Source organism: Entelurus aequoreus, linkage group LG08 (assembly GCF_033978785.1).
Source record: "Entelurus aequoreus isolate RoL-2023_Sb linkage group LG08, RoL_Eaeq_v1.1, whole genome shotgun sequence".
NCBI classification, from domain to species: Eukaryota; Metazoa; Chordata; class Actinopteri; order Syngnathiformes; family Syngnathidae; genus Entelurus; species Entelurus aequoreus.
This window is the reverse complement of record NC_084738.1, coordinates 17,639,227-17,665,858: the sequence shown is the minus strand read 5'-3', so window position 1 is coordinate 17,665,858 and position 26,632 is coordinate 17,639,227. Positions and strand designations below refer to the sequence as shown.

At 40.0% G+C, this 26,632-nt stretch overlaps 2 protein-coding genes across 2 annotated transcripts; one reads left to right on the top strand and one right to left on the bottom strand.

Annotated features, from left to right (window-relative positions):
* Nucleotides 1–851: 851 nt before the first annotated feature.
* On the top strand, nt 852–10,203 carry aldoab (aldolase a, fructose-bisphosphate, b). The gene is made up of 7 exons (XM_062055775.1): nt 852–1,000; nt 3,129–3,247; nt 5,192–5,458; nt 5,531–5,691; nt 9,216–9,474; nt 9,551–9,750; nt 9,822–10,203. The coding sequence occupies exons 2-7, from the start codon at nt 3,136–3,138 to the stop codon at nt 9,912–9,914; spliced, it is 1,092 nt and encodes a 363-aa protein (XP_061911759.1). The 5' UTR covers nt 852–1,000; nt 3,129–3,135; the 3' UTR covers nt 9,915–10,203.
* Nucleotides 10,204–10,861: 658 nt separating this feature from the next.
* Nucleotides 10,862–26,410, bottom strand: LOC133655531 (serine protease 27-like). The gene is made up of 6 exons (XM_062055776.1): nt 26,345–26,410; nt 26,222–26,236; nt 22,243–22,408; nt 18,576–18,832; nt 12,429–12,574; nt 10,862–12,333 (listed from the first exon to the last, which is right to left on the bottom strand). The coding sequence occupies exons 1-6, from the start codon at nt 26,397–26,399 to the stop codon at nt 12,019–12,021; spliced, it is 954 nt and encodes a 317-aa protein (XP_061911760.1). The 5' UTR covers nt 26,400–26,410; the 3' UTR covers nt 10,862–12,018.
* Between the last annotated feature and the right edge of the window lie 222 nt (nt 26,411–26,632).

Genomic DNA, 26,632 nt, shown 5'->3' with positions numbered 1-26,632 from the left:
AATCTGCTTAGTGAGAAGAATTATCTCATCAGACAGAAAATAAGCAAATATCACCCTTTTTTAAGTTATTTAATCTTACTTAGATTTCAGTTTTTGCAGTGCGAGACGCGAGCAATCAATTCAACACAATGGACAGACTTCTTAAATACGGCCGTCTTTCATCCATACGACCATTCACAGTTCAGCTGTCTTCATACTTTTGCTCTGACTGCACACAATGGGAAGTGTGCGCTCTGCATATCTGACGGGAACCAAAGTGACTTTCAGTTGTTTCCCTTCTTATCACATCGGTGCATTCTGCTTCGACTTTGACCACAGCTTCTCTTCAGAAAGTGTCCGTCATTTCTGCTAAAACTTTTTCTCGAGTCACTCACACAGAACACGTGGTCACGGCCATGGTGAGAAAGCTCAACTTTTTTGCTCGACAACCCGACGATCAAAGGTTGTGCAACAGGACGGCGAATATGCTCGACCTTTAATTGTGCTTGCCAGTTGACCCCCACTTCTTCTCGCTGAGAAACCACGATGGGGAAAGGTCAGGGAAAGGTCAAAGATCAGCGCACCGTGTGGTGATGCGAGCGGATCGGATTTCGACGGCCCATGTTGTCACACGCTCTCATGTCTGGATGTGCATGTTGGTTTCTATGGACTAATCACCTGCATGCAAAAAGCCAAATGGAAGACGCAGCATCGTTTAAGTGCGGTTACACAGAAGCGATGTATCTCGCCACTTCACATGGTCAAGGGATATTGCTCATTTCCTTCCAATTTTTGGAGCTTTTGCCCTTTCCTTGGCCGCCCGCCACCACACCACTCCAGGCCCGAGTCGCGCTGAATGTCACCAGCCCTCTCTGGTTGCGTCCTGTTCTTTTTATAGCCGAGCAGCTGAAATGTGAGGGGTCACAATGGGAGGATAAATACAAGGGCCGGCCTTGAGAGGGTGTCGCAGACGAAGGCCACCCACTGTTCTCCCAGCTCTCCTCTCTTCTACGCCTCAAAGGTAAACCAACAATTGCGGCATGACTTTACTTTTGTGTGTTTTCTGGAAAAGTGCACGCCCTTTCCTTTCCACCAGACAGTTATGCTTCCTCTAACACAGTGGTTCTCAGCCTTTTTTCAGTGAAGTACCCCCTGTGAACATTTTTTTTAATTCAAGTACCCCCTAATCAGAGCAAAGCATTTTTGGTTTAAAAAAAGAGATAAAGAAGTAAAATACTATGTCATCAGTTTCTGATTTATTAAATTGTATAACAGTGCACAATATTGCTCATTGCTGTAGTGGTCTTTCTTGAACTATTTGGAAAAAAAGATATACAAATAATTAAAAACTTGTTGAAAAATATACAAGTGATTCAATTATAAATAAAGATTTCTACACATAGAAGTAATCATCAACTTAAAGTGCCCTCTTTGGGGATTGTAATAGGGATCCATCTGGATTCATGAACTTAATTCTAAACATTTTTTCACAAAAAAATACATCTTTAACATCAATATTTATGGAACATGTCCACAAAAAAATCTAGCTGTCAACACTGAATATTGCATTGTTGCATTTCTTTTCACAGTTCTTTTTGACAGACATTTTAGTGAGGGTCAAACCATCATGGCATGAGGGAAACTCTGGGTTTATGGTAATGAATGGAATAGCCTACTTGATTTGATGTTCAGTTTATGAACTTACATTCATATTTTGTTGAAGTATTATTCAATAAATATATTTAGAAAGGATTTTTGAATTGTTGCTATTTTTAGAATATTTAAAAAAAATCTCACGTACCCCTTGGCATACCTTCAAGTACCCCCAGGGGTACGCGTACCCCCATTTGAGAACCACTGCTCTAACAAATAGAGCAGGGTCTGCCTGCCTTTTTTAATTTCACTTTTCATAACATCCTCTAAGCCTCACTCTACATCTGAATATGTATACTGTAAATGATAAGGATTTATGGGTTAAAAACAAGGGGGCTTTTTATTCAATGTTCGGAGAAGGTTTAGTTCCTTGTTTTAAAAATTGCACAGTGGGCTGGATTAAATGTTTTTGCCCCTCACCCATAAAGTAGAACCACACCAAAGTAAAATATTAACTATTAATATACACTTGCACTCTGGTTTATCCCATCTACGTCACTCCATAGAGTCCACACATTAATGTGTAAATGTGGAAAGTCAGACTACACTATTTAATTGTATTTATTGTAATACTATTATTCTTATAATTATTCATTGTTATTGTTGTTGGTACCATTAGTATTAGTATAAATATTGAAATAAAAATAAATAAAATACACATTTCAAAAATTAAAACATGGATAAAATAAGTCCGAAATTCAAAACATGTCTCCAAACAATCAGAAAGCTAATCCACATTTAAACAATTATAGAAAAATACATGGAGTAAATGCCAAAATGATACATTTGAATCAAAATAAACCTCTGATTGATAATGATAATTATTTCAATATTCATACATACATGGATATTTATTATTTCTTAGATATATATAACGTACTATAGTCATTAGCATTTTTCTCTGACCTTTGCTATTATTGGGGAAGGCAAACGTTTCTTCTGTCAAAACACTTCATTAAGTCTGGATCAAGTGTTAAGAAATGAATCAAGGATCCTAACTAAGTTATTTCTAATCCTATTGTGTGCTTAAACAGCACATTAAAAGGTAAAAGTCATGGTGCAGTATCCAAGCTATATAAGCATGAGAACTTTGGGATTTGGCTGTGCTGGTCTGTTTTATGTAACCCCCCCGGTGCTTAGTTCGAGTGCATGCACAAAGTATATTTAGTTCGGTCTTGTGTTTGGCAGTGGGGGAAGAGGCGAGGAATGCAATAGAAGAGCTAGAAAGGTCAGGGATAAGAGAGCAGAAAACGGAGTAGGTCAAGCACATGCTTGTGGGTGTCCGACAGACTTGTATGCAGGGGGTGGAAAAAGGTGCATAGAAGGTGGTGGAGGAAACTGTGCAGGCATTGTGGCCATCCACTATTCCAGCTATACTTCCACAAAGACAGACCTATAATTAAGTTTTACTGGAGTCGCTAACTTAAAAAATATGCCTTTTGATGTACGTTCCCCAGCCATCCACATCTTTACTTAATGTTCCTCCTTTTGAACAGAGTCAAGATGCCTCACGCATACCCTTTCCTCACTCCTGAGCAGAAGAAGGAGCTCAGTGACATCGCTCTGAAGATCGTCCACCCCGGCAAGGGAATCCTCGCCGCAGACGAGTCTACCGGTAAAGGAGGGAGTTCAATAAATGCAACATTTAAACACCAAATATTTGGTCTGGCTAATACACACATTGCTCTGTTGTTACGTTCCAAGGAGAAAACAGCCAAAAGTGAAAAACCGGGAAACCCATGTTTTACATTAGATTGAATAATATGACCCTCACAGTTACCATTACATTCATTTGTATTTCAGTTTTTTTACATTTTAAGAAACAACTTACGAAACATGCAGTTACAAATCACGTCTTGCTAAAGCATTTTCCAGCTGGACATTGTTGCATGAATCGACATGTGAAACGGCGCCCTCTGTTAGATTAATAGCTGCAGCACCCCTGCAGACAGCGCCATCCAACCACTTTCTATTAAGGTGTACAGTAAAACTGTCTTACAAGCAGAGCGTGGAGAACAACAAAGCGCAATATAAGTAGGGGTTTTTCTTTCAACTTTTTCATTTCCGATACGATACCTATATTGGAGCCTTAAAGTGGATATAACAATAAGCAATAAACTCAAAATAAGTCACGGCCTGATGTGACGGGTGGTGACAGTACACCTACTTTGAGACAAGAGCTATAGTGATGCATGCCTGGTTATGGTTTAAAGCAGGGGTGGGCAATTCATTTTTACCGGGGGCCGCATGAGCTACCCGAGCACTGCTGGAGGGCCACATCGACAATATTTCAATAAAATTTTGCTCAATATTATTTTTGATATATACCGTAATATAAATAATAATAATAATAATAATAATAATAATAATTAATAATAATAGTAATACTTCAACATAGTGTGTGTAACAGCATTCCATGACTAATATAAATAAATTAACATTAATAATAAATGACAGTAAAATAAGCACACGTATGACTGAAGAGTCATAGCGTAACTTTGTGTGGTGTTTGAGTTGTCCGACTTTTTGTGTGGCCATAAACGCACCAGTGGTTTAGTGCTATGCGTGTTGGTGACAGATGACAAGTTGGTTTTGGCCTGGTTTGTACGGCAGAAAATGACTAGTTTTTCGAGATAGAATTGTTTTACTCATGTTTTTGGTGTGGTTATGTCCGAATATAAACAGTTTTGCTCAATAAAGTGATCGATATAATTCCTGTCCTCGAAGCATCTCGATAGACGTTACAATAATTGAACGGTGTTCAATTGAACGGTGTTGTAAACGGTTTTGACGAACACCATTAGGGCCGCTTATTGTCACTGTCACTCAAAGTTGCATTGCAAAATTCCATAGAATAAATATGTTTATTTTGTTTAGAATTCAGATGGGATTTGATTTGGTGCGCGGCATATACTTGCTGCGCGCAGCGGACGCTTGAGCAGTGCGCAATTGCGCAGGCACGCACCTTAGAGGGGACGTTGCTTTGCAGTTCATGTCTTGTTGAAAACACGTCATTCCTCATCAACTTTTCTCTTTTTAGCGTCTCGGGTGTAAACCGTGCATCACTTGTCGCTGCATGTGCACCTTCACTCGCAGGTTACACACGGACACACGCCCATAAATAATACTTTTCAAAATAAAAGCAGCACAGTTGTATTGCGCGCAGGACATAGATGTTTTTTCAACTTTATTTTGTAATTGCAGCTGTTCACATTCACTCACAATCACGCATACGTCCACACGGAAGTAATACAAATAACGATTTTCAAAACAAAAGCAGCACCGTTGTATTGCACACTCGACATAGATACTTTTTAAAATTTATTTTGTAATTTATAATTGGCCTCACGCGGGCCGGACAGGGACGCACAAAGGGCCGGATGCGGCCCGCGGGCCGCAGAATGCCCAGGTCTGGTTTAAAGTCATATCAATGACTTTTTACTGTCAACAGAGTTTCGTATTTTAATGATTTCTGCCGGTGGTCAACGCAAAAAATGTGCCATGGCTCAAAAAAGGTTGAAAAACACTGATCTAAAGTTCCCTCCATGCGCACCTGCAGGTAGCGTTGCCAAGCGCTTCCAGAGCATCAATGCTGAGAACACTGAGGAGAACAGGAGGCTGTACCGCCAGCTCCTCTTCAGCGCTGACGACCGCATCGTCCCTTGCATTGGCGGCGTCATCCTCTTCCACGAAACCATGTACCAGAAGTCCGATGGCGGCAAAGTCTTCACCCAGTATCTCAAGGAGAGAGGCATGGTGGTGGGCATCAAGGTCGACAAAGGTGTTGTCCCTCTGGCCGGAACCAACGGCGAGACGACAACCCAGGGTGAGCTGGGAACACAAAGAGAAGACCCGAGGTTTTGTTTTTTTTAATGCCTGACCTTGCGGTTTTCTTCAGGTCTTGATGGATTGTACGAGCGCTGCGCCCAGTACAAGAAGGACGGTGCCGACTTTGCCAAATGGCGTTGCGTGCTGAAGATCACCGCCACCACTCCTTCAAGGCTCGCCATCATTGAGAATGCCAACGTCTTGGCCCGCTATGCCAGCATCTGCCAGATGGTAATAGACTGGAGTCTGCTACACACTAAAAAATACGGGGTTATTTTGATAACTTCATTTATGAGTTGCTAGTGTTGGGTTACATTTTTGAGTTTTTTTTTTTTTTTTTTTTTTTTTTTTTTTTTTTTTTTTTATAATGTCCTGCCCAGCTTCTCGGGCAAATCATATAGCAGATGTAGATGCCCATATCGGCTGTTCAGATTTACTTTACAAAAGAGAAGTGTAGGATACTTCTCTTGTTGCCTTACTTGTATTTTGACTTTATTAAATGTATTTATATTATCATTTGGTGCAGCCGGGCCGGAGCAGGAGGGGATAGAAAGAGAGAAAAAGGAAGACAGAGGGGGGAATTGTGGGGACAAGAGGGGGATTAGACAGAGAGACAAAAACAACAACAGCAAACACAACAACAACAACAACAACAACAACAGAGCAACATCAGCAAATACGACATGTACAAATATGATGGTAAAAGTAATAGCAAATAAGCAGTTAGCGAAAATTAAATAAAAAATAAAAAAATACAGAAAGGACAATGAGCATTATTACACTAAAAATGGAGCAATATGAATACCAATAGAAATAGTGCTATTGATAATAAACAATACCAGTACTTTACCTTTATTATCAACAATACAATTGTTCAAATGCAACAATACATATACGTAATGATAACTTGAGATACGAAAGAATGCAGAAAAATGGAGGGGAAGAAAGAGAAGCAACCTTAACCTTGTAGATTGTTATAGTAACAATAGGTTAAGCTTTGTCAGTTTTGAGTTATTTTTATGAATAGCAATCTTTTTTTTGGGTTATAAGGGTACTATTTTAACTCAATTTCTGGGTTTTCAAAATTCTGAACCATTTTTGGGTTGTTTTTCAACAAGTAACGCATTTTTGAGTAAAAGGCTTTTTTTTTTGTATTACTTTTTTCTTGAAGGGAATTTTATTATGGATTAGTCCCATTAACATTATTTACAATCACCCAACATTGAGTTAGCATAACTCAACTCTTGGGTTAAATAATTCAACCCAATAGTTAGGTTGGGAATAACCCAACATTAAGTTATCATAACTCAACTTTTTGGTAAATATTTCAACGCAAAAGTTGGGTTGAAAAAATTAACCCAAAATGTTGAGTTAAAATAACTCAAATAAGGGGTTTGTCCTTTTCTGAACCAGCAGTTGGGTTAAAATGGGGTTATTTTTTAACCCAACATTTTTAGTGTGTAGGAAACTAGAGATGGGCGGTTTGCGGACACAACCGCGGAGACCGCGGATACTCCGCGGGTCGGGCGGATGCATGACGAAAAAAATTGATTTTAAATAGATTCGGGCGGGTGGCGGTTGAACCAATTGGGAAATATATATACATAGTTAAATGTTGTTACCCACATACGAAAAACGAGCAGCACTCTTTGAAACAGGCACTGCTGCAGCTGTCACGCCAAATTTCTTCCCCCCTACAAAAATTTGGCGTGACACAGCACACCACAACACAACACAACAGAGGAAGAAGAAAAAAATAAAAAGATGGCAACGCAGGCAGCAAACGTGGTACGCGTCAAACTAAAAAAGGGAATACTAAAGACCAGGGGGGAAAAATAACAATAATAGTCAACACTTTCTTAATGGAAATGACAATAATATTATAATAATGATAAATAATATTATCATGATTAATATCTCTTAGCCTCTAATGCGTGGCCAAGAGATATTAATGCGTGGCACGCATTGAATGTCTCTGCTGCATTGGATCAGTCTCCTTTCTTTAACAGGCAAAAGCTTTCTAACCTCACTAATGCCTTGCATCGTCTATATTAGATATATAACAACGGGTGGGTGGCGGGTGGCGGGCGGTTGTGGTTTTGATAAAATGTTAGTTCGGGTGGATGGCAGGTGGATGACGACTTTTGTGATGCGGTTGCGGATTAAATAATTGCCTATCCGCGCACTTAAAAAGGGGAAGGAACGATTTTTGGTAAATGAATGTGACTAATGCTAACATTGGGGAAATAACAACATCACCCAGTCTGCAATACTCTTCCACTGTTGATTAAGCTCTAGCTGCTGGATCTGATCAGTCACTACAATGTTTGGCCTTAAAGCAAGTGGACTGTATTGATCAGGGGTGTCCAAACATTTTCTAGCGATGGCCAATTACAAAAAAAATGAAGAATGCAGAGGCCACTTTAATACATTTTGTACATTAAAAATACTAAAACCAATATAATTTAGTGCAATATAAACCATCTGTACAAAAAATCCACATCTTAGCTTTGTGTTACACTTTAGCTAAATAAAGAAAATTGGTGTCATTTATAATTTAACCGCTGTTGTTGGTTAATATATTACTATTCTTTACTGATGTTATTATTCTGCCACAGTAAAACTTGTTAAGGGCTTTAGAACAGTGGTCCCCAACCACCCGGCCGTGGACCGATTGGTACCAGGCCGCACAAGGAATTAAAAAAAAAAAAAAAAAAAAGTTTTTTTTTTTTTGTTTTTTTTAAATTAAATCAACATAAAAAACACAATATATACATTATATATCAATATTGATCAATTCAGTCTGCAGGGATACACTTCGTAAGCACACATGATTGTATTTCTTTATGACAAAAAATAAAAAATAAAAAAATAAAATTTTTCAAGCAGCTACAAAAAGGTTGGGGACCACTGCTTTAGAACACTCGAAAACTCACCATTTCTTGCAAGAACTGTGTACACATTTTCATAATGACTGGGTGCATGTAAATCATCAAAGATAAAAATAAATACTAGGGAAGTGATTCATATGGCCCCATTCCTGATTGGATTTGCGTGAGAATAAGAGGGGGGAATTAATAATTTTGCTATGCAGTCTGCTGAAAATGATGGAAAGTGCCACTCCATACAGCAACTGACACTGTGGTCAAAGTTGGAATTGCCACAAAACACATTTTAAGATATTCAACACTCTACTGCCGTCTGGCGGCTAAAGTGGATAGTGCACCCCCCCCCCCCCAATTCGTCACGTTTCATGTGTCAGGTAAACTGCAACGAATGGGACCATATAAATCCCCGTCCAACTCTACACTCAATCCCAATTTGAGGGGAATTCGGGACAGTTCCATTGTAATGTTTAATGTTTAATGTTCTATACTAGGACATGTTTATTTTGTCTTTAGAATTTGTTGCCGGCCAATAAAAAAATCAGCAGCGGGCCACACTTTGGACACCCTTGGCATAGATTGTCAAAATTCTATTTGTATGATAATTTCATACATAATTTATGCTGGTAGTGGTGCCGCAGTATGATAATCTGTGTTTTAGATTAAAGCTGTTGAAGAACCAAGCCTTGTTTTTAAGAACCAAAGCATTTTTGATGATTCCGTGCAGTAGCGGTACAGTAGCCCAAATAAATATGGATTTTTTTTTCCCCTCATCATTGCGGTGCCCCCTAGAAATGACTGCCCTGTGCAAATGCTAGTGTGACCCATACCTAAAACCGCCACTGGTACATTAAAAAATGTGTTCCTCAGCATGGCATCGTCCCCATCGTGGAGCCAGAGATCCTACCTGACGGCGACCATGACCTGAAGAGGTGCCAGTACGTCACTGAGAAGGTCCTGGCTGCCGTTTACAAGGCTCTGTCCGACCACCACGTCTACCTGGAGGGCACTCTGCTCAAGCCCAACATGGTCACCGCCGGCCACTCCTGTTCCTCCAAGTTCAGCAACCAGGAGATCGCCATGGCGACCGTTACCGCCCTGCGCCGCACCGTGCCACCTGCAGTCCCCGGTGCGCCTAACCCCAGATGTGCCAAATCACCTGTTACGACTAATGTGTATTTACTCGAGTGTCTCTCCTTGCTCAGGCATCACCTTCTTGTCTGGCGGCCAGAGTGAAGAGGAGGCGTCCATCAACCTGAACGCCATGAACCAGTGCCCCCTGCACAGACCCTGGGCTCTGACCTTCTCATACGGCCGTGCCCTGCAGGCGTCTGCCCTCAAGGCTTGGGGAGGCAAAAAGGAGAATGGAAAGGCATGCCAGGAGGAGTTCATCAAGAGAGCTCTGGTGCGTGTTCGAAGGAATGCACTGTCAGAAATGTTGCCTTGTGTATTAATCAACTTGTTTTCTTCTTTCAGGCCAACAACCTGGCATGCCAGGGAAAATATGTTAGCTCCGGATCCAGTTCTGCCGGCGGAGACTCTCTGTTTGTGGCTAATCACGCATATTAACACTCACTTCCATACATTATTACTACACCGTGAAAAGTCCTGTATGACCTCTCAGCTATCGTAAAGCATCTGGGTTGAGAGTGAAAAAGAGTGGAAAAAAAAACCCCACCTCTTAGTTGTTGTTGTCTTTGCTGCAACAATAATATTTGCCACCATTCCCTTGATATTTTACCTTTACACAGGTGAATATTCCCATGTTGTTTTTACACAAGTTGTACTATGCTTCATTGGACTGATTCCATCCACTGCAGTAATGTCCTTAATAAAGGTTCAATGAAATAAAGGCTTCACCAGTCTGTGTTGATTTATCAAGATTGTTTAATTATTGAGCGTTCAGGATTACACTTCAGTAAGAGGCAAGAGAGGCCTGCACTGTAACTTTGGCCAAATAGGTTATTTGTATTAATTAATGCAGCTTGATGCACAAAACACGGCTAAAAATGGGGCTTATCTCAGAAACTACAAGCTGTATTCTTATCACCAAGCACCGGTTAAATAATATGGCGGGCCAAATGGTAAAATAAATCAATAGATCTATCAAAAATGACTTCAATGTGTCATTAATAGGAATTTGAATTAAATAATTGTGTATCATAAATGTATTTGATATAAAATTACATGTAATATGTGTAATTATTGATTTCACTATTTAATGATTGAATTAATTATTAGCCAATTCAGATAATTATTGATTTCATTATTTCATGATTCAATTATGTATTTAATGATTTAATTAACTAGTGAAACCTTTAAGTGATTGTTTAAGGATTTATGTATTTAATGTTGTCCCATTTGGCTCTCCTTAAGACAAAAGCACACATTAAGAGTTTTTATTTGCTTTTTTATTATTTGTCTGAATGTACAAAAATCACACCACAACATTTTACCACATCCTCTACCAAGTTGGATATTTTACAATTTACACCATTAGGATTTATGCTTTTCTAAAAAAAATCTATTCACTTTTCTACTACCGCTTTTCCACCACTCAAACAACCAGAAGATGTGTGGAGCCAAAGTCAAAAATAATTTTCTGAGGCGCAAAAACTAAAGTGGTGAAAGCGTAAGTGGTGATGAATAATTATTTTCTTTAGCACTGTTTAATTGTATGTAAATGTATGAGTCCCTTTTTTTTATGTTTGATTAGTTTATACTTTATACTTTTTGTGATTAACAAATGGTTTCAAATCATTTGACAAGGTTCATCCTGTTAAATTGTTAGGTTAGATTATTAAATTATTAAATACGATTAAAATCAAGAGTAAGATTACTAATTCAGTGTTATTATTTGAGTGGGCCCTGGGCCCCCCATAGTAAAAAGTTAGGCCCTGAGGTCAGCCTCCCTTAAAGGACACCTTGTTGGCAGGGTTAGACTTGGTTGTCCTTTTCTTCTTGTTAACTTTTTTGTTGATTTTAAATTTTTTTTTTTATAATAATACTTTAGCAAATATTTGTTATTGCTCCTTTTGTTTTTTGAGACAAAATGTCACTCCCATATTAAGTCACATGTAGAGTGCAAATACCAGAAGTTAGACAGATAACTCTAATTAGCGAGCTTGTTAGCTGACTATTTTGAATTATTACGGTAGAAGGGACAAAGTGTGTCCCTTTTTAGTTTAATAAGGGATGTTTTGCGTCTAAATACTGGACAATTCTGATTTTCAAGGATCAGTTGACAACCCTAACTGTACTTGAGTTATTTTCTCTTAAATATTGTCATATACATTATTTGGCTGCGAACTTGAGAGCTCCCTCTCTAATATTTTGCATTTAGAGTGGCCAATTGTCTTTTGAAAAATGTATTTCAAAATAATAAATAACTGAGCTGAAAAGAGATTCTCTTTGTCCCGTAGGCCCAAAGACTGTTAATTTGGTTATTTCTACACAGAAAAAAAAAATGATTGTACATTTTTTTGCCCTTGTATGAGCATTATTCCAAAACATGCCTCAATTAAATGCAAGTGTACCAACAATGTGTCCCTTGTTTTTTTTTCAAGGAATGGCACCCTGAGTTGAGTTGGAGGGGACTTTACCAGAACCATTACCGAAGATTTTTATGTCATACCATCCATGTTCATTATCGAAAGCTAGTGATACTGTCTTGTTACACGGCTTGAATCCCCTGCAGGAGAAACAATATGCTAAGACAAGACAAACTTGCAATGGTCGACGGGTTTATAGCCTGTGCTCCGCACACTGAAAAGACACCACAAGGATCTGGTTCAGGGACAGGAGTGTTATGGGTCACAAAGCCAACATTTGCCCCTGACACTTGCTCTGTGATCCAATCCTGAAAATACGACACACGGGTGTACACATCAGGGGCTTGTCCCGTGGCACAAGGTATGCCGAAACTGGTGATGCCCGCCTGGATCCACACTGAGCCTTGGTTGCATTGCAAAGGTCCACCAGAATCACCCTGAAAAACCAAATACCGTTATTTAAATCCCTGTAGGCATAAAGAAACTCGCAATGCATATGATTGATCAAAGTTTGACAAGCTTGGCCATTTACAAAGCATGTTCCCTTGTTCCACTGTCCTGCACAGATGATGTCGTTGAAGAATGTGTCTTCTCCATCTGGGAAATAGCTGTCGCTGCATTGTTTGTTTTCAATGATGGGAACCTCAACCTCTTGCAGCGTCTCAGACGTGTTGGACACTGCAGGAAGAAAATAATTAAACTTCTCTTAAAGCCTCAGCTTGCCGCAGAGATTTGTTTTACATTGGTAATCTGATCACATGTAGTGTTGATTAGATTAAGATTAAGATTAAAGTACCAATGATTGTCACACACACACTAGATGTGGTGAAATTTGTCCTCTGCATTTGTCCCATCCCCTTGGGGAGCAGTGGGCAGCAGCGGCGCCGCGCCCGGGAATCATTTTGGTGATTTAACCCCCAACTCCAACCCTTTGTTGCTGAGTGCCAAGCAGGGAGGTAATGGGTCCCATTTTTATAGTCTTTGGTATGACTCGGCTGGGATTTGAACTCCAACCTACCGATCTCAGGGCGGACACTCTAACCACTACAGTATGAGTGTTGTGCTGTATGGCCCTCAAAAGTGTGGCCCCCGCTGTGCTCGTTTTTCATTGGCCTTCGACTGATTGCAAGATTATAAATTCATTATTAAATATGTTAATGTTGTCACTTGTAACACAAAGCTAACATGTGGATGTTTTGTCCAGATAACTTAGCATAACTATAGCTCATGTACCACTAGAGCAGGGGTCCCCAAACTTTTTGACTTGGGTGTCGCATTGGGTTAAAAAAATTTGGCCGGGGGCCGGGCTGTATATATATATATATATATATATATATATATATATATATATATATATATATACATATATACATTGTCTTTATATTCCAGCGAGTTAATCCGTTTTGTCATTTAACACCAATTAACATTGATGTCCATCAACATTTAACATTGTCACGTTATCGATGGGAAAATTCATTTTTAGACACAATGATTTGCCTGAGCGGCTAGGAGACACCGAGAGTAACAAGCGGTATAAAATGGATTAGAAAGAAAAGATCAAATAAAAAAATAAATGAAAAATTAAAAAATTAAAAAATTAAAACGCTTTTTTTTTTTAACTTTGGACTTCCCGTGGGCCGGATTTTGGATGCTAGGGGGCCGGATCCGGCCCGCGGGCCGTAGTTTGGGGACCCCTGCACTAGAGGTACGCGGGCTCCATCTGGTACACTAATGGATTTAATTAAACATTAAAACTCAGTGTTACTCTTCAAACTGTGTGTAATGTTATAGTGGCCATAACATTAAATCTATTTGTTATCAATCAATCAATCAATCAATCAATCAAACTTTATTAATAAAGCGCTTTTCATACATACAAGAAATGCAACGCAAAGTGCTTTACAAAGTTAAAACAATACCCCGGTGACCCATATCCCTCATTATCACATACGTACGCACGGACACAGATACCAAACACAAACACACACACACACAACATATGCAACTATATGGGCAAATGATTGCATGGCTGAGTACAGAGGAGACATGTGAGTAAACACTATCAAATTTTTTTTTAAATCGTCTGAATTTCTCCTCGGGGACTAATAAAGTATTTGATTGATTTGATTATTTTTTAAATGATACCTAGGCCCACTACGCTACTGTATTTTAATGTTGTTCTTATTTGGCGATACTTGGAGAGCCAAGTTTTTTCTGAGGTGGTACTTGGTAAAAAAAAATTTAAAAAATGGATAACCACTGGCTAAGCATATATTGACATGAGATCGCTTTTAGCATAAGTGCACAAAATGTATCAAACTGGCCATTTTTTTCCCCCTTTATTTATTTATTTTTATTTATGCAGGAAAAAATCCCATTGAGATTAAAAACCTCTTTTTCAAGCGAGTCCTGGCCAAGAGGCAGCAAAGTTACACATACAATTACATTCACATTATACATAAAAATGACAGGGTGGACATCAAGTAAAACAGTTTCAGATAACTGAGGCCAGGGACGTGCACATGATTATAGAGGGGCAGGGGCTCAAAGTCAGAAAAGGGCATGACATTTTTTTTTGGTCCTTTACACAATATCAATCAATCAATGTTTATTTATATAGCCCTAAATCACAAGTGTCTCAAAGGGCTGCACAAGCCACAACGACATCCTCGGTACAGAGCCCACATACATAATATGGAAATTAATGTAAAATTAAATTTGCTAATAGGAAGCTAACTACTTAGTTGTGTGTCCTTTGTAGGTAAAAGTGATTGCCATTTCTTTTGTGTCAACAAATTATTGTCATAATGAGTTAATTCACATTATCATAGGCTTGAAAGACATGAAAAGCAACAAAACACTGGTTTATTATTAGGCTATTTATTGTTAAAGATAAGCACTTTAATATTGAACATTGAACAGTGCAACATGGACTTTGAAAAAAAATAGAAAAAATAAACACCCAAATGGAAAAAACTTCAGTGTGAAAATCTGTCCTTCTTCCCTTAACTTGATGAAAACACCATCAAGTTGTAACTTATGATCTTTCTCACTTTCTCATGTGATCCGCCGTAAACACAGTGCATTTTATTTTTAAAATTAACCCGGTGTTTTATTTTGTATTTTGTACACTACTTCCTGTCCCGCACGATCCGCTCTGCGCGGAATTGATGTGCCGTGCTCCAGAAGCTGACACATTGAATAATAGAATAATACAGCGTTTTTCTGAAATATTACCCATATTAGATGCTGAATAAGTGGACGGCGACTAGACCATAACTCACAGGTTCAAGTTGCTCCACTGTCACGTCTCCTCAGGGGCGCAGTTGGCTCTCTCTCCTCTCACTTACTCACTCACTCGCCCTCTCTCTCTCTCTCTCTCTGGCGGAAGCGGCAGGCTCAAACAACAAGAAAACGTGGAGTTTTTGTACCGCTGTTTTTTTTTTTTTTTTTACCTCCCTGACAGGAATTTATTAATGTTGTTTGAAGAAAAGAAGAAAAAAAAGAAGAAAAAAAACACACACACAGGCAGAGGGCACTTTTTAAGACGAGGCAAAAAAGGGCAGGGGCTCAAGCACCCATAGGGCCCTATGTGTGCACGTGCCTGACTGAGGCTGCTTCAAATGCTCTCAGTTTAGATTTAAAAGCATTTAAGGTTAAAAATTCAGTCAACTTCCAGTCTCTTTGTAACATATTTCAAGCACAATGAGCTGCATAGACAAAAACTTTTTTTCCCGAGCTCAGTGCGAGCAAAAGGGACAAAGGGGATTGTTGGATCTCGGAGCATAAGAGTCCGTACTTCTCTGTGTAATCAATGTACAAATGTAATCCGGCAATAGTCCCAGAGCTTTGTAAATAAAAGTGTACCAATGACACTGTCTCCAAGTGGACAGAGAAGGCCATCCTACCCGAGAGTACAAGTCACAGTGGTGTGTCGTGACTCTACAGTTTGTGATGAACCTCAAAGAAGCATGGTAAACACAGAGTCCACCATCTAAAGACAGGAACGAGTCGCATTCATATAAAAAAGATCACCATAATCTATCACAAATAGAAACGTGGCAGAGACAAGGCGCTTTTTTATTAATGCACACATGTTCAAAATGCAATTTTAATGTTGCTGATGTGCATTTATTCCAAATAAGAGAATGAAAGTTATGGCAAGCAGAAAAATCTGAATCTTGTTTTTCTAAAAACAAAGTGTGTTTTATCTGATTACTCAATTATTCTTAAAATATAAACAATATATATTCATTATTTAATTCATAATTATTTGATACAAATTATTAAGCGGTGTTGTCCTGTATTTTTTTCATATTTTTACTTAGCCACCACTGTTGATTTCCTTTTGAATCTCCAGTTACATAACTTGTCTTTGTCTGAACTTTTTGAAGCCTCTTTTCTTGCGCTGTCCTCAAATCTAAAACATCAAAATGAATATGATCAGCTGGACTCTCGACGCAATTGACAGTCTTTTCGACAAGGAAAAGAGGTTCGGGGGAGCCTGGCTGCCCTGATGGAACCCTTGCTGCGGGGTACGTGAGAGATTCCTGGAATAATTGGAGACTCATGTGCCTCTCAGTCCTTTCCATCGAGGACGTGGAAGACATCTACCTATTTGGAACCGTGATCGCAGGGCGCCTGCTGATTGGGCTGGGCATTGCTCTGCTGTATCGTCAAATTCGGAAGACGATGGCAGCCACTCAAGGGGCCAAAGGCTGTTCAACGGAATGGAAGGATTGGGTCGGGCTGTTGAAACACAGACTGGAGCGATTTCTGAGTTGAATCACAAAATGGATATCATCTTGGAGAAGTTTGCCGAGAAAGAATAATTAGATTGGAATTGAGAGAGCCAGCACGGACACACAGAGCAGGAATGTCATTGTTTTGACTGCTCGAAGAAAAACAACACCTTAATCTACGATTTGACGCCCTCGAATGGCCTTGATGCTATCAGGAACAGGCTGTTCTGAAGAACTCCCCCGAGGACTCCTCAAAGATGGACGCTTCTGACCTTCCTTTTTTTCAAAAAGCACCTGGTGTCGAACTTTTGAGATCGGCCCCAGTCCACAAAGACATCTCAACATCTCACCCAAGTTAATTGGGCATACATGCACGCACACGCCCCTCCCCAAATCAACGCCTTCCCCACTGTTTAATTCCTCCGGGGTTGTGGGGGCTGATTAGCGCTTTATAGCGGCAGCCGGCCTCCAGGGTCCCAACTCCCCCCTCCTCTGTTGCGAGTTGTTGTGATTACATGCGCCTCTCCCGACAACCTCCCGGCAGAGATTTTCTCCCGACAAACTCCCGGTATTCAGCCGGAGCTGGAGGCCACGCCCCCTCCAGCTCAATGCGGACCTGAGACTGAGTGGGGACAGCCTGTTCTCACGCAATATAAACAGCTTGCCTAACGAATTCAAACGAATGGAAACAAGAATTTCAGTTCATCCAGGACAGTTCGAAGGGGAAGGTGCATGTTGCCTGTAAATATGTAGAACAGACTTCTCCATTGAACACGGTGGCCGAAATGATATACTCATCATGAACGGAGAAGTTAAACAGGACAATACTGCTATCTAATGGTTAGCCACCGGAACACTGAAATTCAAGTATTTCTTTTATGTAAATAAAATAAATATATATATATATATAATATATATATATTGCTAGAATTCACTGAAAGTGAAGTATTTCATACATATATATATATATATATATATATATATATATATATATATATATATATATATATATATATATATATATATATATATATATATATATATATATATATATATATATATATATATATATATGAAATATATATGAAATACTCGAGTTGGTGAATTCTAGCTGTAAATAACCACGCCCCCGACCACGCCCCCCGACCCCGACCACGCCGGCAGCGGTAAAGTTTAGATCCATGAAGGAAAGAAGAAAGTGAATGAATGTTTATTTAAAATATAAACAATATATATTAATTATTTAATTAATAATTATTTGATACAAATTATTAAGTGGTACTGTCCTTTATTTTTTTCATATTTTTACTTAGCCACCACTTAAGATTATTTAAATGTTTAAAACATTGTTTTATTTTGTATTATTTTTTTCTATGTATTAAGTAACGTTTATGACAACCTTTTACCAAAACACAATATAGAATGTGAGATATAACAGGATAATGCATACATTTAGCATTTGTTTTCAAAACGGTTACACAAAAGGGGGACCCCAAAAACTTGCTGTGGGACCCAATTTTGATGACTTGATGGAATCCCTGGGACCCCACACAGATGGAGTATTGGTGCGTGCAAAACAGCAGCAGGCGGCTGTGGCCTGCGGGCCGGTTCTAATACTAATCAAATATCATCCCGGGAGCCGTAGATAATTTATTCGCGGGCCAGATCTGGCTCGCGGGCCTTGAGTGTGTACTCTCTCTGTCTCTCTCTTTCTCTCAGCTGTGTTGTTTTTTCCTACTGTGTTTTCGGGGTAGGGACCCCAAAATCCCCTCAGCCTCGGGCCACCCCTCAGGTTAGGCGGCCCTGTGTATGGTGTCGGTATTGTGCATCCTTGTTTTACTTGTACTACTAATTGCCCTGACTCAAAAAATGGAATGTGCGTACAGTAGCAATACAGCATATTACACACAAGGAGAGTCCTTGACAAAGATACTCACCGTTGGACAATTGGCCCCAGCCTGTGGCCCAGCACATGGTGGCGTTGTTGAACTGACTGGCGTTACTTGCCATGCAAATAGGTCGGATGTAGTCAGTGTAATTGACAGGGTTGCTGAGCCTCAAGAGGGCTAGATCGTATTGCGAGGGGTAGTCCGGATGTTGGATGATCTGGGACAGGTTTCTGGCCACTTCATTGGGATTTGGGCCGCTCTGGTTGTGCCTTCCAAGATATAGCGTCCATTGAGGTAATGAATCGCTACATTACACAGGGAGACAATGTGGGAGAGAAAAACCCACTGATAAGCCAGTTGTGAAAGGGCTTCCTTCTGACCAAAGAGGGGGGTATGTTTCAAGAGATGGTATAGCGTTATTTCTGCAGTTCAGTTGTATGGCATACGAGATATTATCCAGTGTTATAATTATACACATGGCAAATAATAGCATAATAGGTGGCGTAGCATGATGCGCTAATTTTCATCAAAAGCGCAGACTTTGTTTAAACCGCCGACGAGATCATTAATGTTCACCATCATTTTGTCAATGTGTTTTGCGGTATTTCTCATACAGTCATATACTAATGCTTTTGGCGCAGGGAGGTGGACACTTTCAAAGCAAAACTAAACAGGCAAAACATGACACCAGCTTCATGACTGCTGCATTAAAGGGGAACTGCACTTTTTTGGGGGCAATTTTGCCAATCGTTCACAATCACTATGAAAGACGTGACGACGGATGGATATTTTTTAATGCATTCTAAATATTAAATAAACGTAAATAAAAGTCCGCTTACAGTGGAGCCAATGGGAGCTCCACTATTTCGCCCATAAAATCCAATAAATAACCATTCAAAAAGCACCAACAATACTCTATTTACATTTCGCGACTTGTATTAGTGTTTAGAGTGTTAGTGATGTTATTATAAGCGCTAACGCAGACAAACTATTTATAACGGCGACGTGATCACTAGCTTGTGTCCCTATGTTTACATCATCGAGTGGTCCGCTGCTTCCTTGCTTCCCTGCTCCCTGTAAGTTTATTGTAGATCATAAATCATGCATCTCACCTGGACAGAAGATGTTTGAGTAGGTATTCCGACAAGTTGGGACACTATTGCAGCCATTTTGTTCCTCTCGCTGCCCACCGTGACCCCCCCACCCCGTTTCTTGGCGAGGATTATGAGACATTTTTCACCAAAATAGGAATATATGAACATCCTAGCAGTCGCCATCCTAATGACAGCAGACCTTGCACGGTAAGTGATGTTTTGTTATGTTTGTTGGCTCTCATAAGGTCTGCAATGAGGAGAAATCAGTGTGAAAAAAAAAAAAAAGCAAACGTCTTGATTCGTTTTTTAAATTAATGCACCGCGTATGCTGAAAATTATCAAAAATACATAAATATTAAATGTTATTATAAATGTACCCTCTTACTACATTATGTATATACTTACATAATGTTCTGTATATAAAACCTTAATGGAGGTGTTTGGATGTTTTTTTAGGGGCTCCACAGGCAGAATTGAACGGCTCCATTGCAAGCAGACTTTTGATCAAATTTATTTAAAGGTGCCATATGTAGTAATGTGGCCAGAAATGGTACTGCAATGGTCAACATTCTGTAGTCCCCTCCCACTCTCCATGACTGAGGTTGCCAGATACGCAGCCGAATCCGAATCCTACTCCAAGAAACTTCAAATGGTAATCGACGAGTCCTACGCTGTAGGTTTCTCTTGTTTATGCTTCTTGCAAGATGGTTTACTAAGTAATTATGCCACATTTTACGGATGTCGATTAGCCAAATGTATTTGTAAAGTTACGCAGCAATATTTTCGTCGGCAGTCGGGACAGATTGTTGACTTTACCCTGCTAAAATCTCTAGTTTGACTGCACGGTCCACCGTTGAAATAATTACATATAATAATATATAATATATGATATATCGCATAGGCCTACTTTGATAGCAAGCCAAGGCCAATAGTAAAATTACCGCCACATTTCATTCAGCATAACTCCATGTTGCATCCAACTTGACGCACCGCATTCTCTTCCATGTACGTACATCACCATCTTTCAGTGCAGAGTGCAATTCTATGAGCCAACCCACATTACGCAAAAACCACGTTACGCATAATTCATATAGTGAAGTGAATTACATTTATATAGCGCTTTTTCTCAAGTGACTCAAAGCGCTTTACATAGTGAAACATGAAATATAGCCTACTACCATGTCAATACACAAAGTACAAAATAATTACATGTAATGCATTATACTGTGCTAAACAAATATCAGCCCATATGTGCCCGATGCACATACAGTACCAGAAAGCGCAATTAACCATGCTAATGTTGGAACACATTTCCTCAGCTTATCAGCATATTGAGAACGAAATAGGCACGCACACTACCCATATCCACATAGGTTTTATTTGTCGAAAATATACTTTTCCCTGTCAGTTGGATGAAACATCGACATACAGACTAACGGGCATATATAATTCCCCTGTTAGCCTATATGTCGATGTGTCATTGATCGGGCTAGCATGTAGTAATAAGTAATAAGAAAACGTAAATGCCTGACTTACCTATCTATCAAGGAGGAAATTAGCAAGTTTGACATCAGATGAAAAAATCTTCTTTGCCTTCAATCGTCTCCATCTTTCAAAGGCATCCCTGATACCAACGCTCGTTTGGTTCTTGGCTTTGTCTTGAATAAGTTGAGAATCGTAATTACGCCTTTTAGATTTACTAAGGTCTGACATGTTTAGTAACTTTACCAGTGGCAGTAGCTCGACGAAGAGGGCGATGCGTAACTGGCAACCTTGATGTGACACACTCACAGACTTTCTAATTGGTCAAACGGTGGAGGGCGGGGCATCGAAATGAAAACAATGACAATATTTCGGGGCTGTAAATCTAATTTTGAAATGAGCATATCCCGGCTGAACTACCGTTATCAGTTATAAAGGTATTCAAAAAGAACATGATTTATTAATGCCTTTTGACATATCAGAGCCATTTAATGATGACTTGACATGAAATTATTACATATGGCACCTTTAATATTTAGAATGCATAAAAAAAAAATCCATCCTTCGTCATGTCTTTCATAATGATTGTGAACGATAACGAACGAACAAAATTCCCCAAAAAGTGCAGTTCCCCTTTAACAGACGTTTTGATGCCCAGGGAGCGGGAAAGCTGAACACGGCATTGAAATGCCTACACAGGCTTGACCTTTCACCGTGCATGTGGTTATCCATCCATCCATCCATTTTCTACCGCTTATTCCCTTCGGGGTCGCGGTGGGCGCTGGAGCCTATCTCAGCTACAATCGGGCGGAAGGCGGGGTACACCCTGGACAAGTCGCCACCTCATCGCAGGGCCAACACAGATAGACAGACAACATTCACACTCACATTCACACACTAGGGCCAATTTAGTGTTGCCAATCAACCTATCCCCAGGTGCATGTCTTTGGATATGTAGTCATATTTTTTGATTTAGTAAATAGCAACTTCTTGAGACAGGAAGCTCTAGTGAGGATAACAAAAATTAAAAATAAGACAAAATGGAGGTAAACACAAAACTACTCTGCCATTCGTAGGGTTAGGTAAGGTAAGGTAAGAATAACGATTATTAAACAAGAAGACCAGGACTGAATGCTTACTTGAACATGCAGTGGGCAGCAGTGAGCACCCATTCATTGCTGATTAGGGTTCCTCCGCATACGAATTGGCCGCTAAAAGCCAGGGAGACATGCCAAGGCCACGAACCCTCTCGGGCATCCTCGCCTCCCACTATTCTTTGGTTCTTCAGAGGTGCAACTCCACAATCTGGGGGAACATTAGGAATGTAAGTGAAAGTAATAGACATTTGAACTTATCAAGTCTCTAGTTTTGCAGGTATACAAAGTGTGGTAGAAAAGTCCCAAATAACAGTTTTCCCTTTTCAAGCAATCACTTTGGTGTCTAACTGCTGCATTCCGGTCGTGTCGCCGCGAGGGTTGTGTTTCCCATGATGGAAAACACAAGAAAGAAGCCTTGTTCAGGTAAGAAAGTGTCCTTTACTCCTTAAAGGGGAACTGCAGTTTTTCTGAATTTTGCCCATTTTTAAGACAAATGTTTGGGGGGGTTTTTTTGCATTCTAATTTGTAAAAATCGTCTTGTTCTAGGTGCCTAGCAATGCAGCCAACGGGAGAAATTCATACTGCCTCTAAGTCACTTTAAAAATGCATCCAAAAACCGCCAACAATACTTCATTTACGTTACGTAATAACCAAGCTGTAGCGACATTGTTATTGTAAGAGCGAACACGGAGGAGATATTTTTCTAACATAGTAATACATCGTCATGCTACGGCATTAGCCGTACGATAGTGGCGGCAAGAAGTAAGCTATAGTTTCTTCGTCAGCAGCTGAATGGCTTTTGAGTTTCTAATGCACAACACAAGGACACCAATCTGTGCAGACTGAAAAACATGAACAATCATATTACAATGTCTGTAAAGTATTAGCCCACATTTCATGTTTCGTTTTGTACACAGGTAGCTCGACAGCGTATGTACTTTAGTTGTATGCGTCTATCACAGGGGTCGGCAACCCGCGGCTCCGGAGCCGCATGCGGCTCCTTGACCACTCTGATGCGGCTCAGCTACATACATGCCGACCCCCCCGATTTTCCCAGGAGATTTATGGATGTCAGTGTCTCTCATAAATTACTCCCAGGGAAAAAATAATCCTATTTACACTCTAATTACTAAATAAAGGGCATGCCCTAATTGCACTGCAGTAATTGTCCTCTATAGCATTTACATACAGCGTGCCAGTCCAGCCACATGTTGCATGTTGTTATTACTTGCACATACAGGAGACAGCAAAGCATACTTACTCATCAGCCACACAGCTTACACTGACGGTAGCCGTATCAAACAACTTTAACATTGTTACGTTACAAATATGCGCCACACTGTGAACCCACACCAAAAAAGAATGAAAAACACATTTCTGGAGAACATCCCACCGTAACACAACATGAACACAACACAACCATTACCCAGAATCCCATGCAGCCCTAACTCTTCCGGTCTACATTATACACCCGCTACCACCAAATCCCCCCACACATCAACTCCCCCCCCCCTCTCCGTGCGTTGGTTGAGCGGAAGAGTTAGGGCTGCATGGGATTCTGGGTATTGGTACCGTCAGTGTAAGATGTGTGGCTGCTGAGTTAGTACGCCTTGCTGTCACTTATGTGAGCAAGCTGAAATTGCATTCTGTGTGTGGTCGAGCAGGTACACTGTTAGGGCAGACTGAAGAGGGCGCCAAATGCATTGTCATCACGCTCTGATATTCGGGAGTTTCCCGGGAAAAGTGAGAGGGTTGGCAAGTATGACGCTATCAAGCGCCATTCATTCAAAACTCGCGGGCTGCACTAACATCAAATTTCCACATTAAAGTGCGTGGCGGTGCGTGTGTCGGAGACCCCTGGTTAACATAGCACAAAGCATTTAAGCTTTGTATGCAGTGTTTTTCATTTTAAATTTTAAAAAATTTTTTGTGGCTCCCATTACTTTCTTTAATTTGTGAAACTTGCCAAAATGGCTCTTTGAGTGGTAAAGGTTGCCGACCCCTGGTCTATCAAGATCAATATAGTAGTGACTCACTCGATGGACAGTTGTCTGTTTGGTCCAACTGTCCAGGGACGTTTTTTTTTTTTGGGTAATCAATCCACGTCAACCTCACTCTCTCGGCTTCCACCTGCTCCAACGTTTTACCATCTCTTGCCGCTTGCTAAGCTTCTATAACCAGCAGTTCATCCTCCCTATATTCAGCTTTAAAAAGATAAGTTTGTTAATCTTTATTTGTCCAAAAATAGTCGTCTTCCTTGTCTGTTATCAAGTCTGCCATGATTACAACACACTCGAGTTTGTTTCCGAAAGTAAAACACACATTTGTTGTCGGAAGTCGGAAGTGCGCTGCTATAGAAACGGAAATAAATGAGCTGAGAAAATAAGTTCCGGTAATGCTTAAAATGACCAAAATATGGTAAATAATGTACATATTACATTTTGTTATGAATGTGTCTGTTACTACATTACATATTTACTTGCAGCGTGCACATAACAGGTTGACTGAGAGTTTTGAAGTTGTTTTCGAGGGCTTTGAAGGCTACAACAGTGACCCCCATTTGCCGCATATTCCAAGCGTTTTTTATCATCTTTAGGATAGAATAGAATAGAATAGAATAGATCTTTATTGTCATTGTACATTGTACAACGATATTGCAAGTAAACCAGTAAAATAGATGAAACACAAAAACATAAGAACATTGGTACTAAGATAGAAATACATATATAAAAAACATAAATACCAAGCACACAGCTCACATGCAAAGTCATTCTTTTTTATGCCTTGATTGTGTTCAGCGACACTATTGCTCTCGGGTAGAAGGTGTTCTTGAACCTGTTTGTCCGGTATTTTATCGTCCTGTATCTCTTGCCCGAGGGCAGCAGTTCAAAAATTTTATGTCCGGGGTGAGATGGGTCCCCATACTTGCCAACCCTCCCGAATTTTCCGGGAGACTCCTGAATTTCAGTGCCTCTCCCGAAAATCTCCCGGGACAAACATTCTCCCGAATTTCTCCCCATTTCCAGTCGGACTTAAGGCACGCCCCCTCCAGGTCAGTGCGGACCTGAGTGAGGACAGCCTGTCGTCAAGTCCGCTTTTCCTTCATATAAACAGCTGCCGGCCCAGTCACGTTATAATATCTACGGCTTTTGGCGAGTGCACAACTGCACACACAACAAGAAGGAGACGAAGAATGTCTTGTGTCTGCTGGGCTGGCCCTGTGGCAAGAACTCGCAGTGAACAATCCTCACATCGAACAATGCAATCAACAATTTTCTGACACACCTCGTACCATATAGTACAGTGGTCCCCAACCACCGGAAGAAATTATTATTTTAAATTTAATTATTTTTTTTTTTAATTTTATTTTTTAAAATGAAATCAACATAAAAAACACAATATATACATTATATATCAATATAGATCAATACAGTCTGCAGGGATACAGTCCGTAAGCACACATGATTGTGTCACGACTTGGTCCATGACGTGGTTTGCTCTCCCGTGGTGCAAATGAATTGGACCATACGTGGCGTACAGGTGAGGACATGTTTAATCTTTTAACTCAAACAAAAAGGTATAAACAAAAAGCGCTCACCGCAGAGGAAAAAAACTTGACTATGACAAAACAAAAGGCGCGCACAATGGCGGAGAACTATGAACATTAAACAAAAACTTACGTGACAAGGAACTGTGAACATGGCATGAATGTGTGAGTCCAAACGTGGAACAGGTGAAACTAATGAGTAACCATGGAAACAAAACAAAACCAGGAAGTGAAACCAGGAACTAAAAAGTGTCCAAAAACCAAGCAAAACAAAAACAAGATCAACACAGACATGACAGATTGTATTTCTTTAAGAAAAAAAGAAAAAAAGAAAAATAATAAAATAATTCCCCCCCCCCCCCCCCCCCCCCAATTTTCAAGCGTTGACCGGCTACAAAAAGGTTGGGGACCACTGATATAGTACACATCTCGTACTATATGGTATCCAAGTGCTTAAAGGTTTGTTCAACTTACCCTGTGCTTCAGTGCCTGGTGGAAAGAGAAAAACAAAACATTTTATTGCATTCACTTTGCATCCATTCTCTGCTGAAGGTTTGGTTACCAGGGTGCAAGCATTACAGGTGGGTGAGATCCTACCTTGCATTGTGAAAAGTGAACCCAAAAAGAGAGCCCACACTTTCCAAGGCATCATGATGTTCGAAAAGTGTAGGGAGATGTTTCTACTGAGATTTTCGCAACCTAACCTGCACTTTATATCTGTTCCTCCTTCAAAACCTGTTCTTCAACATGATTGTATTTTCTAATCTAAAAAATGATCATAATTCAAAAGTCACAAAATCTCAATTGGCAATCTTACTGGTCCTACATTTACTTTGTGCTTTTCCGACCTGTTAGAAGATCGGTCTCGCAACTTAATGATTTTTT

Bases quoted from the DNA above. Each gene is read 5' to 3' on its own strand.
- LOC133655531 (XM_062055776.1), bottom strand. From the start codon at position 26,399: ATGATGCCTTGGAAAGTGTGGGCTCTCTTTTTGGGTTCACTTTTCACA. The intron at 18,833-22,242 runs GTAAGCATTCAG...TGTGTAATGTAG, and splicing joins GCTGCCCACTGCATGTTCAA to CGATTCATTACCTCAATGGA. The intron at 12,334-12,428 runs GTAAATGGCCAA...TTGGTTTTTCAG, and splicing joins GGAACAAGGGAACATGCTTT to GGTGATTCTGGTGGACCTTT.
- aldoab (XM_062055775.1), top strand. From the start codon at position 3,136: ATGCCTCACGCATACCCTTTCCTCACTCCTGAGCAGAAGAAGGAGCTC. The intron at 5,459-5,530 runs GTGAGCTGGGAA...GGTTTTCTTCAG, and splicing joins CGGCGAGACGACAACCCAGG to GTCTTGATGGATTGTACGAG. The intron at 5,692-9,215 runs GTAATAGACTGG...TGTGTTCCTCAG, and splicing joins ATGCCAGCATCTGCCAGATG to CATGGCATCGTCCCCATCGT.